At 36.5% G+C, this 20002-nt stretch overlaps 3 protein-coding genes across 4 annotated transcripts; all 3 read left to right on the top strand.

The window, feature by feature from the left end:
- Nucleotides 1–539: 539 nt before the first annotated feature.
- On the top strand, nucleotides 540–5518 carry LOC125215308 (glycerol-3-phosphate dehydrogenase SDP6, mitochondrial-like). Its single transcript, XM_048116690.2, has 7 exons — nucleotides 540–1002; nucleotides 1911–2384; nucleotides 2869–3200; nucleotides 4121–4281; nucleotides 4473–4731; nucleotides 4873–5176; nucleotides 5269–5518. The coding sequence occupies exons 1-6, from the start codon at nucleotides 645–647 to the stop codon at nucleotides 5170–5172; spliced, it is 1884 nt and encodes a 627-aa protein (XP_047972647.2). The 5' UTR covers nucleotides 540–644; the 3' UTR covers nucleotides 5173–5176; nucleotides 5269–5518.
- Nucleotides 5519–6198: 680 nt separating this feature from the next.
- On the top strand, nucleotides 6199–9394 carry LOC125210889 (uncharacterized). Of its 2 annotated transcripts, none has more exons than XM_048110515.2 (7): nucleotides 6199–6359; nucleotides 6458–6922; nucleotides 7442–7540; nucleotides 7796–7840; nucleotides 8232–8369; nucleotides 8581–8940; nucleotides 9162–9394. In XM_048110515.2, the coding sequence occupies exons 2-6, from the start codon at nucleotides 6530–6532 to the stop codon at nucleotides 8935–8937; spliced, it is 1032 nt and encodes a 343-aa protein (XP_047966472.1). In that variant the 5' UTR covers nucleotides 6199–6359; nucleotides 6458–6529; the 3' UTR covers nucleotides 8938–8940; nucleotides 9162–9394. The 2 variants fall into 2 exon arrangements, with proteins under 2 accessions (XP_047966472.1, XP_047966471.1); XM_048110514.2 differs by having other exon boundaries at nucleotides 6435–6922.
- A 3123-nt stretch (nucleotides 9395–12517) lies between these two features.
- Nucleotides 12518–20002, top strand: MRH2 (Armadillo/beta-catenin repeat family protein / kinesin motor family protein). Its single transcript, XM_048110635.2, has 22 exons — nucleotides 12518–13040; nucleotides 13450–13547; nucleotides 13669–13791; nucleotides 14029–14211; nucleotides 14372–14593; nucleotides 14701–14851; nucleotides 15041–15190; nucleotides 15591–15679; nucleotides 16056–16268; nucleotides 16344–16478; nucleotides 16569–16703; nucleotides 16909–17088; nucleotides 17241–17420; nucleotides 17561–17686; nucleotides 17769–17897; nucleotides 18094–18229; nucleotides 18375–18467; nucleotides 18799–18924; nucleotides 18995–19120; nucleotides 19212–19355; nucleotides 19419–19547; nucleotides 19679–20002. Exons 1-22 carry the CDS (start codon nucleotides 12818–12820, stop codon nucleotides 19816–19818), a joined length of 3231 nt encoding a protein of 1076 aa, XP_047966592.1. The 5' UTR covers nucleotides 12518–12817; the 3' UTR covers nucleotides 19819–20002.

Here is a 20002-nt window from a genome sequence, read left to right as displayed (position 1 = left end):
TTATTTTCGACTGAACAATGAATTTTTAGGAATAAAATAGCTCGTACAATAGTGTAATTTAATAGTTTAGACTATATTGAAATATGATTTCCAAAATGACATATTCTTCTTTTCGTGGTTTTATAGAAATATGATTTCCAAAATGATTTCGATATTCGGAAACATCATAAATTTTGAGACTATAATATTGTTAATGTTAAATAAATAAAAGAAAGGCAAAAGGAGAATGATGGTACAAGTAGTAAATGGGTTGAATCAGAAACAGCGGTCTTTAAGGAAAAAGAATTAAATAACTTTTTTATTCTTTTATAATTACATAATTCAACTGAATTTAAATGGCCAAATATTAATAATTCAATAGATTTAATTACAGCATAACGTGTTAAGCAAATTGACACTTTTAGTGATATACTCCATTTTTTTATTTAGAGGTGTATCTTAACATAATCAAATACTGTATTAGATTATGATGAACATCATGATTTTATTCTAATTTTGAAGATCACATATAAAAAAGTCAAGAGTATAATAGTGATGTGTATTTGATTAAATGTGGAGACAGTATATATACAATTATACTGTCAGTCCCATAACTGAATCAATCCATTTATTCCTCTTCCCATTATTCTGATCACAATCGCCCCATGGCCGCCTCAATCCGCCTCCGACGTCTCGGCGCCGTCGCCGCCGTGGCTGGCGGTGCGTACTTCACCGTCCTCGGCAACCCCCCAATCGCCGCCAGCGACCGCGGCGCCGCCCTCGCCAATGTCAAGCACAGAATTGCGGACCCCTCCGCCGCCGTGCCGTCGCGCGCCGTCCAGGAGTCCGCCCTCATCGGCTCCAGCGCCTCAAACCCCCTCGATGTCCTCGTCATCGGCGGCGGGGCCACCGGCTGCGGCGTCGCGCTGGATGCCGCCACGCGCGGCCTTCGCGTCGGCCTTGTGGAGAGAGAGGATTTCGCGTCCGGCACTTCCTCGAGGTCTACCAAACTCATCCATGGAGGTCTGCGTTTTTCATGATTTTATTTTCTGCGCTGAGTTGTTGTACCTTGGGCACTGAGAATTGTACCTTGATCACTCATAAAAACTGTCATGGAGCATCTGTGACTGTGTGCTAAAGTTACTCCGTTCTTTCACGTGAGCAAACTCTGAAATTTAGAGATGGTTGGTGTTGATACAAACTTAATAACGTTAAGGTAGAACTGATCACACAATTGGCAATCCATTAGCTAATATCTCAATGAAGGGAAATCCTCTTTATGCCTTCAATTGTTCACCTAATTTTTGAAATGCTTTTATGTTGGTGCGTTGAATCTGTTGCACAATTTTACTTGGGAAAGCTTAAGCATTGGCTGTTTGATTGTGTGGAATCGACAAAAGCTTATGAAATAAATGAGATGTGAAAGTTGAGATAAGCAACTGGAAGGGTTGTGGAATATAGGGTTTACTTCCATATACTGTAAGAATTAAGCCAATTATAATTGAATGTAATCGTGTTGGAATTACCAAGCCAAGCCATTGTGTGTTGAAGAGACTATCAAGAGTTGTCCTTTTCTTTTGTTCTGGTACTTAGTTGCCTATTTATTGCACTTGGTTTATGCTTGTAAAGTGATAGAGGAATATTGTCCTAATGAGAAGATTTCTTACAGAAGTTGCCTCTTTAATTACTTCTTAGTTTAGTTTTTAAACTATCGAAACCCACAATTTATCCTTTCTTGCTGAAGTGGCATCAAATTTAATGTATGTTTTACATTTTGTTTATGACTTACTTCTAAATCCCTGATTTCCATTATTTTCTATGACAATCTTTTAAATTTTGGCCTTCCTTGTTTATGTCCTTTATTGACTACTACGAGTCTACGACTTCAGAGAAGGACCTATAATATGTTTTAAAACAATCATTTATTACAGGAGTCCGTTATTTGGAGAAAGCTGTTTTTAACTTGGATTATGGGCAGTTAAAGCTGGTCTTCCATGCTTTAGAGGAACGCAAACAAGTTATTGAGAATGCCCCACACCTTTGCAATGCCTTACCTTGTATGACCCCGTGTTTTAGCTGGTTTGAGGCAGTGTACTACTGGATGGGTTTGAAAATGTATGATCTGGTAGCTGGTAGGCATTTGCTCCACTTGTCAAGATACTATTCAGCTCAGGAGTCTGTCGAACTCTTTCCTACTTTAGCAAGAAAGGGAAAAGATCGGAGTTTGAAAGGAACCGTTGTTTATTATGATGGACAAATGAATGATTCACGTTTAAATGTTGCATTAGCGTGTACTGCTGCTTTAGCAGGAGCAGCTGTAGTAAATCATGCTGAAGTTATATCCTTTCTTAGGGATGATGGTAATGGACGGATAATAGGAGCTCGGATTAGAAATAATATATCAGGTATGTATATCACTTTCACTTAACTATTACTAGCATTTATTTCAAGATTGTAGGATTCTCTTAATTTTATCTATTTATTTTATGACATGTTCAAACATGATCAATTCCCTGATAAAGTGTTTAGCATATTTTACTTGATCTGTGGCGCACTGCCTTTTGTGGACTTCACACATCATTGTGCCATTTTTCTTTATTATTATTTCCACACAAGACTCTGCATGAATATCAGGGTAGAAAGCTATAGCATATTTTTCACTGCAGTTTTGATGCATATGCATCCAAGAGTAAGTGGAAAGTGAATTTTTCTATCTCCTTGGGATGTTTGATTCATGTTGTTCTGTTTCTCATTGCGCAGATGCATTTCTAAGTGGGACCTTAATGTTGTTTCTGCATCTGAAGTCTCATTGCTATTTCATTTGTTGATCTTGGGGCCTTTGGTGCAATTGATTTGGCGTTTTATATTTTGCTTTGTCAACCTGTGCAGGCAATGAGTTTGATACTTATGCCAAAGTTGTAGTAAATGCTGCTGGTCCCTTCTGCGATTCTGTGAGGTTGATGGCAGACAAAGAAGCAAAGCAAATGATCAGTCCCAGCAGCGGTGTCCATATAGTGCTTCCTGATTACTATTCTCCAGAAGGAATGGGGTTGATTGTTCCCAAGACCAAGGATGGACGTGTTGTCTTCATGCTTCCCTGGTTGGGAAGAACAGTTGCTGGCACCACTGACTCAAATACCTCTATTACGATGCTACCAGAGCCGCATGAGGATGAGATTGAATTCATATTGGATGCCATTTCTGATTATCTTAATGTTAAGGTTTGTGAATCACCATATACTTAAATGTCACTTCCCAATTAACCTCAACTTACTTTTTTAACTTCATGTTTTTTTTCTGTTTATCGTTCATCCTTTGTGTTTACTCATCCAACAGGTCAGTCCTTCCTTAGTTTACCAAGAAATTCAACCCCTCTGCTTTCGCAAATTTTGGTTTCTCCAGAAATGGTTGCTAGTTTGCCAATTATTATTTTTTTCTTTCACCGACAATCAGTTTTGTCTTCTTTTTTATTTTGGTTCAGCTATGGAAACTTAAAGGTTAACTATATCGAGTGTAACAAATGCCAATATATGTCACATTAGAACTTAACATCCTCATATCATATGCCACTTTGCCTATTTTGCTGCTCTTGTGACTAAATGCACTGGCATTAATGTAGATACTGTGCTCTGGTAGCTTAGCCACAGTTTCCTAATAGAGTGCCGCATTTTACAGTGGTGATGAATGTTTAACTTTTTTTTACTTATTTGAGTAGGTTTAATTTCACTCGATTTACATTTTGACTTCTTTTATTCTCATGTTCGAGCTTTTTGATATATTTTGAAATTTGTAAGATCCAGAGGTAAGTGCCAGATGATCAAGTTAAAATTCTTCTTCATGCGCACGAGAGCTGTGGTTCTGTTATTTTGATAATCTAGTTCATAAGAGATTACATTTTGATAATTCATGAAGAGTCTTTAGCCAACGGCCTTATTCACATCCCCAGAGTAAAAGGAAAAAACAATATTATATATTCCTGTTGAAGCTTGAATTACTTTTAGTCTGGGTGGAATTGGTTATTGAAAGGTGCATGGATGATGACTCTCCTTTTATTTTGCTCTCTCCCAAACCTTAACTTTTACAATCATTATTTTTCAAGGGGAGGCTGGAGGTGTAAGTAATATTTAAGAATGATTATTAGGTAAGGCGCACGGATGTCTTGTCTGCTTGGAGTGGCATTCGACCATTGGCTGTTGATCCTAGAGCCAAGAGCACTGAGAGCATTTCCAGGGATCACGTAGTGTGCGAAGATTTGCCTGGTTTAGTCACAATTACTGGTGGAAAGTGGACTACATATAGAAGGTAAATCAGTCAGTTGCATAATAAATTAACTGAACATATGAATATTTCCACCTTTTTTGGTATTTTATCATGTATATCTAGCCTGTTTACAAGCAGAACAAGTGGCACTCTCTCTTCAGACATCCATCTATGCTTAATCCTTCAATCATCAGATTTTTCCAGTAATCAGTTGTTTACTTAATCAATTCCAGTATGGCAGAGGATGCTGTTGATCTAGCAATTAAATCGGGAAACTTGAGCTCAGCAAGCAAGTGTGTGACTTACAACCTACAACTTATAGGTGCCGATGGATGGGATCCTGCTTCTTTTACCATACTAGCCCAGCAGTATAAGCGCATGAAGACATCATATGGTGGGAAGGTTGTTCCTGGTGCAATGGACACCGCTGCAGCAAAGCATTTATCACATGCTTATGGCATTTTTGCTGAGCGAGTAGCTGCCATCGCTCAGGTTTAGTAGTCGTCTATGATTTTGCTTCTTATTGCCTTGGTTCCTACTAACATCCTGAAGAATATGCGTGTTGCATAGTTTTCGAAACATGAATAGGCATATTTGCTCTATATCCTAAACAGTTATTTTTATGTGCATCAGAATGAAAATCTGGGCAAGCGACTAGCCCATGGGTACCCAGTCCTGGAGGCTGAAGTTGCATACTGTGCTCGGCATGAATATTGTGAATCAGCTGTTGACTTCATAGCCAGAAGGTCTCGCCTTGCCTTTCTCGACACTGATGCTGCCAGGAGGGCAGTGCCCCGTGTCATCGAGATATTGGCTTCAGAACACCAATGGGATAAATCGAGGCAAAAGCAGGAACTGCAAAAGGCTCAAGAATTTTTGGAGACCTTCAAGTCATCAAGAAATGCTCAATTTCACGATGGAAAACATAAATAAATATGTAGGATTTGATTGTTTTTCTTACTTTAAATTATGACAGATATATCTAATATCAGAAATTGTTGTTTGAGCTGATAGTCTTCTTTGTCACAGGTACACAATCTGGAAAACCTCTTCGACAATTTTCAATACTCAAAGGTCCATAATTTCTTTTAAATTTTTAAATCATAGTTTGTCTCAGTATTTAATCTGCTACATCACTGGAGTGCTAGTGTTGCTGTGAAATGCAGTATGGGCTGCTCTCTTTCAACTTTTGCCCCCAGGCACAAGATTAAAATAAAAACAACACATCATTCTACCAAAAACACTGAGAATAAAAATGTGGATTTTGACCTTCTCATTATCAATGTTCTTAATTTCGTTAGTTTACGATGTAAATTACATGTATCCCAATCAAGTGAAGTTGTGGTCTCGAGTTTCTCTTTCATTAAAAAGGTGTGTAAACATATTGCGTTCATTTTTGTACTATCAAAGTAGTGTGATTTATATAGCATTAATTAATTAGATTTTTTTTGAATAATTAAAAATATTCAGAGCCATTAAAATTTGAAAGACGAATAACCACAAACCTACTAGTCCACTACTTTATGAGCTATAATAGAAATTTAACAAATTGTACTACCTACAGTTTTGTCAACTCTGTAAATTATCGTTGACCAATTCTGGAAAGGGAGTATCACTAAACTAGGGATATACTATTGATAAAAAAAATGTTTAAAAAATTGAATGAGAAATATAATTTAATTTGCAAATAAAAAAATATAATGTAGCAATTGATAATTACTGAACTAGTAATCTCAAAGAAAAGACGAACATATTCCAAAAAATATGAAAAATGAAGAAAAATAATGTAATTTAATTACATTATGGCTGTATAAATGACTCCGTTTTTGCTTAAAAAGCATCTTTCTTGTTTAAGATATGGTAAATACCGCTTATTGCCACAATCTATGCATTTAGTATCACATTTTAAAAGAAAAATAAGCTAAAGAAATTATTTAGATCGAACAAAAATTTATTGCGGTGTGCAAAACTGGGCTGTAAGTCAACGCTTCCACCACATGTAATCTGACTACAAAGAAAAAACCCAAAAAAATTAAAGAAAATTCCACCACAGCTCATCGGAGAGCAATAATCAACCCCGGTATATACGCTTTGCTGCCGTCTCCGCCGCAGCTGGTCAAGTAAGATCACTCAAACATTCTTTCTTGCACAATTATTCCATTCATATCTTAGCATTCACTAAACTCTTATATTAGATGTGGGAAAATTTGATTGAAAGGTGACGAAATATACTCGGCAGCAATTCAAGACACAATTTTTCTGGTTTGTGGGTTTCTTGATTTTGTATCAAATGGGTCGCAAGGGGAGTGAAGTGGAGCCGGCGAGGTGGGGGCCTATGTTGCTTCTGTTGATGGGTTCGGTATCTTTCTGTATGGTCTACATTTTCATGTCAACTGTGATGAGACCCTCATCGTCTGGTGATTCAAAGATTGGTGCTTTAGCGGTTGGTGATGGTGGGAAGTCGGAGGTGGAGGTGAGGGGAGATGGAGGTTGTTGTAAAGGGATTCCGGATTTGGAGCTGTGGGGTGCTTCTGTGAAGTGGGGGACTGATTTCAAGGTCAATTCGTCCGAGCAGTGCTGCAACGCTTGCAAGGCGATGTGCACGGGGAAGGATGGGCCGTGTCTATGTGATTCGTGGGTGTTCTGTGGGAATAAGAAGGCTTGTGGGGAGAAATTTGGTGAGGTTAGTAGTTTTTTCTTTTCTTTTCTTCTTTCTCTTTCTTGTTTGTTAGTTCTGCAGCTTATGTCTTGTGATAGTGAATGATAGTTTGGATTGTGTTGATTTTAGATTGATGGCTTTCTTGGGATTGGCTGCTGTTTCAGGAGTTTTTGGTTGACTAATTGTCTTTGTTGTGATGATCAGTTGGATATCTAAGAACTCAAGATCAATTTTGGAATCTTCTTTTGCTTGCTGTTTGTTTCTGTTATATGAGAGTAGTAAGCAAGCAATTATATACTGATATGAAGAAAATTCTTGTTTTGATTCATGGATTTCTTCGTTGGTAGACAAATCTTGTTTTGATTCATGGATTTTCTGTTGTGAAGGAAAGTAGCATGCTCTCATCGCTTATAATATGTGACATGTATGCAACAGTCGAATTGATTGTCTATGAATCACATGTTAGAATATAGAATTACGAGGTTCTGTTAGCTTCTAACTATGTAACTGACATGATTGTTTGCTTTTGCTTTTGTCGTTTAGTGCTGGTTAAAGAAACAAAAGGATGTCCTGCATCCTGAAAAGCAAGATAACGGAAACACGATCATGTGGACATCAGGCATCGTCTTTGGGAAAGGGGAGGTAGGCACGATTGCCTAATGTGGTTTGATGACAATTGCCCATTACAGATACATATGTATTCTGTGAATCTTTGAACGACCATTATTAAGACCAGTATATTGCCGGTCACAGTGTACACCATTTTTGTTGAAGTCCTTTTGTTTAGCATTGCTGCATTCTTGCTAATGCTGCTATTTGATTTAATCAGTAGTCACCACATAAGTTTTTGATATTTGGTTCCTTAGACTAACAATTCGCTTCGGTTTCTTCTTGAAGGGCATTATTGCGTTACAGACAGAGTATGGAACCCTTCACATCAAGGTAAAATCTTGTGTCCTTTGTATGTGGAATGAATAAACTACACTTGTTTTCATCAAAATATGAATCTCAGATGCTGAGATTATGACACTGTTTGAAGGAAAGTAGGGCCTCCTAATGGTATTTCTCTGCCTACATAATGCTTTACATGAGTTTAAAGAGAATCGTAGTTGGTACTATTTTTCTGTCAAACTATCATTTGCCTGATTTGAGCAACGCCCCACTTAGACCATAAATTAAGCAGACTGGGACAGCTGGCCTGATATAATCTGTTTTGAAGTCGACCAAATACTATGTTTGAGGAATAGGCGAGTGGAAGTCCTGATTCTAGTTCAAATGCATTATATTCCACTTCCTCCTTTAGTTTTTGATGATTTTTCTATTTTGTTCACAGCTTTTGCCTGAATGTTCCCCACATTCAGTTGCATACATGCTAGAGTTGTTGGCTTTGCGACATTGTGCAGGTTGCCATTTTTATCGAGCAGAAAGCCGGGGACAGTTCTGGGATATTGACGGAAACCACATAAAAGCTGTAAGACTAAACTCTTTTCTTCTTACATAACTTTTAAAAGAAGTTCAAGCCCTACTTTGCTTTCATAGCCATATTCAGCTATTAAGCCCAACATGGTGCCTTATGGATGCATCTCGTCTCGTATACAAGGCGTATATAAAATCTGTTGGATTATATAAGCTTATTTTTCTCGTTAAGAATCCTCAAATTTTCCTACTCTTAAACTTGCCAGGCTTCATATGGCCCTCCATTTGGTCTTATCCAAGGAACACTAGAAGCCCAAGGAGTGGAATTCGACCCGATTCCATCGGAGCACTGCCCAACCATAAGAAGGGGTTCGGTGGCATGGGTTGAATCCGGCCCTGAATTCTTCGTAAGCCTTGCAAATCATGAAGAGTGGCAAAAAGGGTACACTGTGTTTGGTTCTGTACTTCCTGAAGACATGGCGATTGCCGAGAAAATCGCTCAGCTTCCGACAAAGTCGGATGTTTGGAATAACATCAATGTCTCAGTTTTGGAGAAAACTGTACCTTTGAAGATTCAAAGAATCAAGCTTGGCCAAAGTGACCTGAATCTCAGTGCTGACTAGAAGGTACCTCGAACGTCTTCCAGTCCTGTATATTTCTTGCTGAAAATCAGGTTTTATTGCAACACTTGTCTGCTTCTAATGTTAACAACCCCCAAAAGATCCCACCCCGCTTTGAATGCTGAGTTTTGAAGTCATTGCCTCTCTCTTTAGATCCCTCCCAGTTTGAATGTTGTGTTTTGGATGAATTGTTTCTTAATTGCCTCTCTCTCTTATTATTTGATCAGAGTTGGATACAAGACAAGTGTAGATGAACAATATGGAGACATGTCAGCATGATTTTGAGCATATGAAGGGGCAGCCAAAGACCAACTGTAAAGCTCTGTGGAAGGTGCCTTCTCAAGAACTAGGAAGATGTTTTATTTTTCAAACACTTGTATTTTACTGTCAAAACCCTTCAAAATCATAGAAAAATAAACTAAATAATAATAATATCACAATGATGTCTAGAGTTTGCATATTGATTCATAGCTATACTAAATATATCCAAATAACTATAGCCCTTTCGAAGAATTGATTTTGTACTATTTTTTTTGTTGATCAACAAATTCACAGGCAAGCTAAACTTATTTACTCTTGTTGAGTTAAAAAAACCGAACTTTAGGTTTATTTGTTTTAAGAACTTGTGAATTGTTAACAAACAATAATAATAATGAAGTGATAGTATATTAATTTGAAGATGCTGCTGAATTGAAATGATTGTCCAATTCTCGTGTTGATTGGAATCATGATAACCCAATCTAACAAATCAAAGTAAATCGAAATCATACTACTAGTAGTCTACTACATACTCCCTCCGTCCACAAACAATAGATCACTTTTGCCATTTTAGAACGTCCACAAAAAATAGATCACTTTCTTAAAATATAAAGTTTATCTCTCATACTTTTCCCACTTTTTCTTCCCTCTCTCCTACTTTACTCACTTTTTCTACATATCTCTCTTACTTTAACTACTTTTTCTCTTCATCTCTCTTACTTTACCAATTCTACATTAAAACTCGTGCCATACACAAAGTGATCTATTTTTTGTGGACGGAGAGAGCGTAATTACTCCCTCTATCAATAGGAGAGTCCAATTTTTTCATTTTAATTCGTCCGCGAATAGGAGTCTCGGTTCATTTATACTATAAATAGTACTAGGGTCCATCTTCCACTAACTCATCTCACTCACATTTCATTTCAATTAATATACAAGTGGATCCTACTCACATTTCATTTAAATTAATATATACAAATGAGATATCTGTTCCACTCACTTTTCTTAACATTTTTTAAAATTCGTGCTGCTTATAAATGAGACTATTAATGGCGGACGGAGGGAGTATTTGGTTGCCGTGGCGAATAAAATACTAGGAGTAATTAAAATTTGAAGTGTTGGTGTTGCAATTTGATAGGGCCCTACTTCTCTTGGTGATATAATCAAGTGGGCCATGTTTTTGGTGTGAAATTATGAAAAACTTTTCCATCTCTCAACTCACTTTATCAATTTGACACTGACTTCGATTACAATTATACTATGATGAGTGAAAGAATATTTTGTGAACGAAATGCAGATATGGTTTTGATCCGACGTGGACTACTATTTCATTTTTTGGGAAGAAATTCAATTTTACGATTTCGTTTTCGTATGAAAAACTATATCATTATCAAGTTAGCAATCGCTTTTCTAAATTCTACTAATATGGATTCCAAATTTTGAAATAATTGCTAAATGTTGCAAAGTAGCAGTGGTGGATGAGTTAACTTAGTAACAATAACAATAATAATATTAGGACAAAAGGTGAATGCACAATAATTGAGTTAATTCGAGTAAAATAAGAATGTTGTTGGGATTTTATGTGGTGCGATAATTTTGATTTTGGTCATTTATTAAAACATTTTTTATTTTTCAAACGAGGAAGATCAAAATTATTCGTGAACATCATTTGTGAGAACTAATGTATAATTCTTTTAAATGAAACACCGCCGAATGAGAAAATTGAAACTCATAATTCAAAGCTGGAAATAATTGAAGGAAAAATTTAATTAAAATGATCATGTCCCACATTATAAAAATCTGAAATCAAACTTGCATTTATTGGTCAAACTTACAGTCAAATTCAAATTTAGTTATCTTTGATCGTTATTTTAATTTTATACATTTATGTTTAGAATTAAGAGTACTTAGTACTTTAGTAGTAGTATTTTTTATACTGACAAAATCTCTGATTATTTTTTGGTTCAACTTAGTTATAACTTATAAAGTTGTTTGCTAAATTGTACACTGGTATTTGATTATTTTTATACAAATCCAACTATCTCTTTAGCACATTAAAATTTAAAACCATCCATATATTGATCTATGAACATGAATGGTTTTAATCATTCAATACGCCATTTCTACCCAATTAGTCAGGTAGATAATTGATCGATTATTTAAAATTTGATAAGGGACATAATTATAGTAGTAATTATATTCAAAATTGAACAAGTGTTTGTAAGGCAACAGCCTGTGTTTCGCCGGCAACCCATGTTGCTTGTCACATGTGTACCAATTCAATAAATTGTAGCACAATAAGACAAAGTTACATAGTTACAATAATTTTCCTATGTTATCTAAGTTTTCATGAATTTCAACTAATTTTAATCTCAAAAGCGTCACGCATCAATCAAATTATTGAGGCACACATTCAAAATTTGGTTATGAATTGTACAATTAAGAACCCTACCAGATTTATAACTGCGGTCGAAATATTTAAATAGTTGCAAATAATATCTCCTAGGGTATAGGGGTCCAAATATCAATGAGATTGAGTATGAAATTACGAAGTTTTTGATATCTTAGTTTTCTTGACTTGTCACATTTAATTATATTGGAAAGAATATTTGGAAGCATAACATGTCGCTCTTCGTGTCTCCAACGTTTGGCTGCATTCTATACTTTTAAATTTTAAATAATTTATTTCTGACTAAGAAAAGAACAATACAGGTAATCGGAATTCCTTATTTTTTGCACCACTACAACCTTTTCTTTTTATTTAGGGATTAGTTTTATTTTCTAATTTCGATATTAGTATCATTTATCTGATAAATAATTTTAGTAATTTATATCAATAACTATAGGTCATTTAACAAAAAAAACATCTTTAACGACTACAAAAAATTGCGCATTATCTGAAAAATAATAACAACATTCCACATTAATAATAATCATACAAAAAAGTTACAAACTACCATATATTTAATGTAAAGATCTCATTATTTTATTTACAATGAGATATTCCAAGATGCTAAAAAGTAGTAAAAAATTTGGCACTTTTATTTTCTATTAATAAATACTACTTCCTCGAATTAATTGGGACAGTTATTTTGGATGCATGAATTAAGAGAGAGATTTTAAATTGAGAGAGAATCGAGAACATAGTGTGAGACAATAATAGAATACAGTATAAAAGAGAGTTAATAGTTTGTTAAGAACAATTATTTTGAGATATTTTGAAAAGGAATACAATAATGCATTTGTTAAGCTTATAGTAGGAATATAATCTGGTAATTAAATGGAGTTGTCTTTATAGCATTGAATTGCCGCAGAAAGATAAAGAGCTTTCTTAAAGTGGATTCATAATCTGCTGACACAACTCTGAACAAACAAAAGTCCAAGAAAACGATTTCTCCTTTAAGCAATCAGATGGCAATGATATTTGAAACTCTAAGCCGGATTTCATAAAAATGAAATCTTTTATAATTTTTCAAGTAATTTAGTTAGTGGGAAGAGTTGAAGCGATCGTGCCGGCCTCAATGTTGGACTTGAGCATTCAACAAACCAATTTCTCTCTCTCCCTAAAGTTGTTGTCAGCTCCATTTTGAGTTTCACATAGTGGAGGTGCTGGTGCGTGGAAAAGATGGCTTCTTTGGGGAGAACATCTCACAAGCCTGAGAGGCCCCGGCCATTGTCGTCGCCGTCTTCTGCTTCTCTGACCTCTCCTTTGAGAAATAATGGTGGAGGCGTTGCTCAGGCGCAGCCGCATTCTGTCCGCTCCAAAGCTGCGTCGTCGTCCAATTCCAGACGCTCTGTCACGCCAACGTCAAGAACTCCTCGCTCTCTCCCTCTTGATTATGACCAAGGTTTTATCTCTCTCTCTCTCTCACACACACACTAGTATGTGTATGCACACATTCAAATGTAATATATATTCACACATGTGTTTGAGGGTATGTGAATTAGAAATGTAAATGGTATGTCATGTGATTTTCTTACTATTGTTTGAATTTCGACCAAGGGAATTTTGAATTGTGGTTCATTTCAATGAGGGACAGTAATTAGACACAGTTATGAAAGACAAGATTTTGATCAGCTAAAACAGGAATTTGAAAAATGGTGAGAAATTTTAATTGGTTGTGATGTGAAAAACTGATACATTGTCAATAGAAGGTTATGTTGAGAGTGATATCAATTCTGTGATCATGATGTAAGGAGATATATAACTTGGTTGGTATGAATTCTGATGTGCCTCTTTCTCTTTCATACTATTAGAATCTGAAAGAGTGAGAGTTGCTGTCAGAATCCGACCTAAAAATGCCGAGGATCTCTCTGATGTCGATCATGCTGATTGCGTGGAACTTCAGCCTGAGGTACTGTTAGCGTATTACTAAGTCAGTGACTAGTTTTTCATTCTTTCTACTTGAATAGCTTTCATGTCTTATGCTGCAATGCAATCATGGCACCATTGATCTTTTTTTTACCATTATGCAGCTCAAAAGATTGAAGTTGAGGAAAAACAACTGGAGTTCTGAGTCTTACAGATTTGATGAATTATTAACTGAAAGTGCTTCTCAAAAGCGTGTATATGAGGCGGTAGCAAAGCCTGTCGTTGAGGTAACTTGGAAACCCGTATATTATGTACTCACGAGTTGCACTCTATAAGGAGATTTTCATTGGTTTTGGGATGATATAGCTAATTTTTGTTTCTGAGTTGATATTATAGCATGAATCTACTTGTAATTTTTTTCAAACAAAATGTATTATTGTTTGGATTAGATAAGGATAAGATACCTAAAAGCCAGGTTTTGATGATACGATAAGTTGTTAAGGTATTTGATTTGCTTCCTGCAGAGTGTGTTGGATGGATATAACGGCACAGTTATGGCTTATGGCCAGACAGGCACCGGCAAGACTTACACACTTGGCCGGATGGGAAAAGATGATGCATCGGAGCGTGGAATAATGGTTAGAGCTTTGGAGGACATATTGGCGGGAACATCAGCATCAGACACTGTGGAAGTCTCTTATTTGCAGGTAGTGAGATTCGATTTCGAAGTCGGGAACTGTTTGCTAGTTGGTTAATTCTTAAGCTTAGGATAGAGGAACGTATTTATGGAGATACTTTCGATTGTGAAAAGTAACTCAGATTTTCTTTATTTATGCTTCTTAGTTTTTCATCTGTATTTGGCAACAGTTATACATGGAGTCTATTCAAGATTTACTTGCTCCGGAAAAGACAAACATTCCGATTGTTGAGGATGCAAAGACTGGAGAAGTATCGGTGCCTGGAGCCGAAATAGTTAAAATACGGAAACTCGAGCACTTCTTGCAACTAATGCAACTTGGAGAGGCTAACCGTCATGCGGCCAATACAAAGATGAATACAGAATCTTCACGTAGCCACGCAATTCTCATGGTACAGGACAACATTGTTAGCAATATTTTAACTGGATTCTTATATAGTACATTGTTCTGCAAATTAGTACACCCTTTGTCAATTCATTTTACTATTATCCTTTGCAGGTATATATCCGTAGATCTGCAAATGAGGACGAAGAAACTAACCAAGAAACAGGTATGGCAGCAGGTAGACAAGGCCATCATGTGTTGACTATCCGGAAAAGCAAGCTGCTGATAGTGGATCTTGCAGGATCCGAGCGAATAGGCAAATCAGGTTCGCCTTTTACAACTCGGAGTTGAATAATCAGTTCCTTCTCTTGCATCTCGTCTCCGGACTAAAAATTATTTTGTTTTTTGTCTTAACTATCATCCTTAACACTGTTTTTGGTACTCAAGTGATCATTCATTTTCACTGTGGGTTCACCACCAACCTGTTTATTTATTTGGTTTTTCCTCATTGTAGGGAGTGAAGGCCACGTACTCGAGGAGGCCAAATTCATCAATCTTTCTCTTACTTCACTTGGGAAATGCATCAATGCACTAACTGAAAATAGTCCACATATACCAATTAGAGATTCAAAACTAACAAGATTGCTTCGTGATTCATTTGGAGGTCAATAATCTCATCCTCATATGCCCTGTTATCTTTACAATATCCATGTGAGCTTTAGGCTGCCTTGTTGATTCTGGATATATAGAGATGAAACATATTTAATTTGGCATAATATAAATATATCTATGCTATTGATGTTTTTACTAAACATCTACTCTATCAACTAGAAGAATGCTGCTAGGCTCTATGCTATTGCTGTCTTCTGCTGCAAGTGATTTTGAATGATATTATGCAGCTACAAATCTATATGATAGAAGTTGTTTTTTGTCATTTTCTCATAACATTTATATTAATTTATTACTCGATAAAGCAAACAGGAAAGTTTAACTAGTATACATAAAATCGATGGGATTTCACTCTAGTATGTACAGTTTGAAATGATACAAGTTTAATGCAACAGGTTCTGCAAGAACTTCACTCATTATAACAATCGGACCATCTTCTCGTCATCATGCAGAAACTGCAAGCACTGTAATGTTTGGACAACGGGTGAGTTAGTGTATATTTCTTCTTCCTGGCCACTCAGACCATTTCTTAACTTGTGACATGTGATAACCAATATGTTGGCCTGTTTGTGGATTCCATTGTCCAGTTCAACTTTATCCGCACTTATAAACGTTAAAAATGATTGTTCAGGATGCCTTTATTTGGACCTTTCTTATCTGCATGCTAAAACTATTCTGATAAGCATTATTAGGTACACTTTTGGCACTAGAGAGCAGCAAGGATAGATTAAGAAACTATACATTGAAATGCTAGATAGTTTATTCATGCATCAAACAAACATGGAAATGATCATGCGCATAAAAGAGTGGACATGTATCTATATTGGTGTGATACCTTTTGGTGTGACTGATTTCTGCAGGCCATGAAAGTTGTAAACACAGTGAAGCTGAAAGAAGAATTTGATTACGAAAGCTTATGCAGGAAGCTGGAGACTCAAGTCGATTATCTTTCTGCAGACATTGATCGGCAACAAAGGTTGAGAGAGAACGAAACAAATGAATTGAAGAAGTTGCTAAAAGAGTTCGAAAATTCTTCTGCTGAAGCAGAAAAGAAATTTTCTGTTAGAGCTGAGGTATATGCTTCTAAAAATTCAACTTTTTCTTCGTTTTCTGTGTCATGTTTCCCTCAACAATATGTCTGGCTGCAGTTACTACAGAAGGAAAATACTCATTTAACGTCAAAAATAAAAGAACTGCTCCAAGAACTAGATAATCAGAAGGAAGAAAACAAAGTATTGATCGATGAGGTAGCTCGCTTGGCAACGAGTTTAAAGGATATTAAGGTACCAAAAGTCTAATCCTTGCAGAAATTTCAGCACCATTTTCTTGAATCTCTCTACAAGAAGACATTAAGCTTATGCTTTCTTATTCAGTGCTTGGAGGAGGAAAACGATCGTCTGGAACATGATTTGACTGATGCTATGAATGATCTGAAACACCAAAAAGATCAAAACATTATCTTGTGTGACAAGGTTGCACGTCTAGAGATGAATTCCCAGCACGACAAGGTACAGACATTGCTGTTATCTGTCCTTTGGCATAATGACACTAATTTTTTACAAAAACTGGTGACCACATAACATATTAGGCAATGCATATTTGATGTGTCTCTTACCTTTACTGAAAAGAAAAAGTTAAAACAAAGAAAAAAACTCCTCTCTCTATGCATAACATTTTCCAAAGATATAATGCTATTTGTTTCTCTGGTAGTAGCAAAAGCAGCTAGAGGATTCAGCATATCAGAGAATACTTGCTGATACAACCCAAATGTATGAGGAGAAAATAGCTGATTTGACTAATAAGATACAAGAAGAGAACGCTCAAAACAGTAGTGCTGAAGAAGAAATAGAGAAGCTGAAGAAGCAAGTAGCTGATTGTCATCGATTGCTTGAGGTGGATTATTACATCTTAATGAATGAATACTTTCTTGATGTTGTTACACTGTTTCACGTACAAAAATTACACAAATACACCTTCACTGCCTAGAATCATGATCTTATCAGATAAAAAAGAATCTGATATTTTGATTTGCTCCACCCTTACAGGAAAGTCAGGTCGAGAACTCCAGATATCGCAAAGCACTTGCGGACACCACGAAGATGTATGAAGAGAGAATAGAGTCATTAAATCAACGGGTTGAAGATGAACGTTTACATGCTGGCGAGCTTAAAGAAGAGTTGAATTCAACGAAAAACCTTCTTCGTGAGCATCAAAATTCATCCAAGGTAAGTGTGCATTAGATCCTTTCTGAATCTTCTATCATATCTTGTTGCCTCTCTATATCAACATGGAATTCAATATTTCCTCCTAATGATTATTAAGTTCGTTTCTTTTCATTGATCAGTTATTTCTTTTGCTATTCTAGGTTGGGGCAGAGAAAGAGATGGGTGAGCTACGAATAAGATTGCAAGAAGTGCACCAGCTGCATGAGGCAACTACCGATGAACTTAGATTATTACACATACAAAATAAGAATCTAGAATCAGAAAAGGTATTTTGGACATTCGACTTTTACCTCATCGACAATGCTAATTCACTCTAGTTACTAATACATGCTTAACAACACTTGGCAGGCGATACTTAAAAATGAACTTTGTGCAGTCAGATTAACACTTCAAGAAGAGGAAAAACTAAGAAAAGAAGCTGAAACAGAGCTAATTCACTTAATAAAGGGTGTACCAGAAAGTGAAGATGGCTTTGAGGTGAATAGGTTTCCTCTTCATAGAACTTGCAAAATTCTCAAAACTATTTCTAACTTGCTTATGAAAGAAGGGCTTAATTCCCATATGGTTTTCTTGGTTAAAGAAAAATGAGGCTTAGTTGTGGCTAAGGAGCTTTTCATGGTAGATTTGGTGGTTTTGATTTGACATTATGATTTTATACCATATTAAATTGCAGGAAAAGGTACCTTACGTGAATGAGAATATAACCAAGTCTTCAGCTTTACGCAGTCCACAAAGCTCACACAAGTCTAGCCGGTCAAGAGAAACTATCCTCAACCAAAGAAATACAATTACTAAAATATGTGAGGAAGGCAAGCTCTTGATTCCTACATCTTTTTAATCTATGTCCTGATTGTCAAGTTAATGTGCTTTTGCGACACGTCTAAAATTTATGATTATATGTTACCAATATTTCTTTTCCTTTTCTTATTACTTGAAACTTGTGTAATCACGCAGTTGGTCTCCAAAAGATAGTGTCACTGTTAGAGTCTGAAGATTTAGATGTTCAAACTCATGCAGTCAAAGTTGTTGCGAACCTTGCAGCTGAAGGTATGTAATGGAACGATTTGCTTGGCCATAAAGACCACATGTCCTTCACCTTTAAAAAATGTGCTTATTAGCAATTAGGCGTTCCGGTTGTACTCTTTAAAATGAGCATAATAAGCCCATATCTTTCTTTGAGATATCAATTTATCTCTTATAAGCTCATGTGGTTGCCTACATGGAAGAAAGGGACTTTATTTTGACTGAGGGTGCTCAAAAACTGCTGCTAGTGAAATTTTTTGTATACTTACTATATTTTACACTTCCAGTAAATGCTTGAGTGTCTGAGCAGTGGCTTAGGATCGAGTGTCATCTCTGACTAACATTTCAATTTCAGATATCAATCAGGAAAGAATCGTACAGGAAGGTGGTTTAGATGCCTTGCTTAAGTTAGTGGAGTCGTCACAGAACACGACGATACTGAGAGTTGCTTCTGGTGCCATAGCAAATTTAGCAATGAATGGTATCCCACAACTCACTTGCTTTTCAATCAACCTCTATAACATACCTGAAGCTTCCTCTTCTGTCTTCAGAGATGAATCAAGGTTTGATAACAAATAGAGGAGGCGCTAAACTTCTAGCCACTGCAGCTTCCAGAACCGACGATCCTCAAACTCTTCGGATGGTTGCTGGGGCTATTGCAAATCTATGTGGAAATGGTAAGCTGTAACTGGTTTCTTTTCATTAGATTTTCCCACAGGCTATATTTGTTATACCTATATTTACGTTGAGGTGCCTTCTCGAATGCAGAAAAGCTGCACATGGTTTTGAAAGAAGATGGATCCATCAGAGCTCTATTAGGAATGACGAGATTGGGGAACACTGAAGTGGTTGCTCAGGTTGCGAGAGGTTTGGCTAACTTCTCCAAGTGTGAGTCGAGAAGAATCATGAAAGGTATCATAATTCACATGGTTTACTTGACTATGAACTACATTCCTCTAAACATATTTGCACCAGGACATTGGAGGGGTCGTTCGTTACTAATGGAAGATGGAGGTCTGTCGTGGTTGGTTGCCAACTTGAAGACAGCGTCTGCCTTGACCAGACGCCACTTGGAACTTGCCATTTGCCATTTAGCTCAAAATGGTAAGGGCTCCTCCATTTTTCATGCATGGTTAGACTGCAATGTTTGAGCAAGATGAGAACTGGCATTGTGTTCAACTATTTATGCACGAAAGGAATGTAACTTTGCCCCATCATGTTGGTTTTTTTTGCAGAGGACAATGCAAGGGATTTCATAAACTGTGGAGGGGTAAAGGAGTTGGTTGAGATCTCCAACGAGTCGAGCAGAGAAGACATTCGGAGCTTGGCCAAGAAGACGCTTAGGTTGAGTTCATTGTTTCGAGGGGGAGAATGATGGTGCGAAGACTTGCTTGAGCAATTTTTCAACTGGTTGATACTAGTTACGGGCTAATTACTCTGAAAGTTCTGATAAATTTGTAAATAAAATTTTGGATGATTATTTGGTATAGTATATAGCAAAGGACATATATGACGTATACATACGATCACGATTAGTGAAATATTACTCATGTTGAACA

The sequence above is a fragment of the Salvia hispanica genome, chromosome 3, assembly GCF_029641045.1.
Source record: "Salvia hispanica isolate PSC_SH4W2 chromosome 3, Shi_PSC_v1, whole genome shotgun sequence".
NCBI classification, from domain to species: domain Eukaryota; kingdom Viridiplantae; phylum Streptophyta; class Magnoliopsida; order Lamiales; family Lamiaceae; genus Salvia; species Salvia hispanica.
The sequence above is the reverse complement of the archived record's forward strand: the minus strand, read 5'-3'. Positions and strand labels throughout refer to the sequence as shown.

Bases quoted from the DNA above. Each gene is read 5' to 3' on its own strand.
- LOC125215308 (XM_048116690.2), top strand. From the start codon at position 645: ATGGCCGCCTCAATCCGCCTCCGACGTCTCGGCGCCGTCGCCGCCGTG. The intron at 1,003-1,910 runs GTCTGCGTTTTT...CATTTATTACAG, and splicing joins TACCAAACTCATCCATGGAG to GAGTCCGTTATTTGGAGAAA. The intron at 4,282-4,472 runs GTAAATCAGTCA...AATCAATTCCAG, and splicing joins AAGTGGACTACATATAGAAG to TATGGCAGAGGATGCTGTTG.
- LOC125210889 (XM_048110515.2), top strand. From the start codon at position 6,530: ATGGGTCGCAAGGGGAGTGAAGTGGAGCCGGCGAGGTGGGGGCCTATG. The intron at 7,541-7,795 runs GTAGGCACGATT...TTCTTCTTGAAG, and splicing joins TCGTCTTTGGGAAAGGGGAG to GGCATTATTGCGTTACAGAC. The intron at 8,370-8,580 runs GTAAGACTAAAC...TAAACTTGCCAG, and splicing joins ACGGAAACCACATAAAAGCT to GCTTCATATGGCCCTCCATT.
- MRH2 (XM_048110635.2), top strand. From the start codon at position 12,818: ATGGCTTCTTTGGGGAGAACATCTCACAAGCCTGAGAGGCCCCGGCCA. The intron at 13,792-14,028 runs GTAACTTGGAAA...TGCTTCCTGCAG, and splicing joins TAGCAAAGCCTGTCGTTGAG to AGTGTGTTGGATGGATATAA. The intron at 17,089-17,240 runs GTGGATTATTAC...CCACCCTTACAG, and splicing joins ATTGTCATCGATTGCTTGAG to GAAAGTCAGGTCGAGAACTC.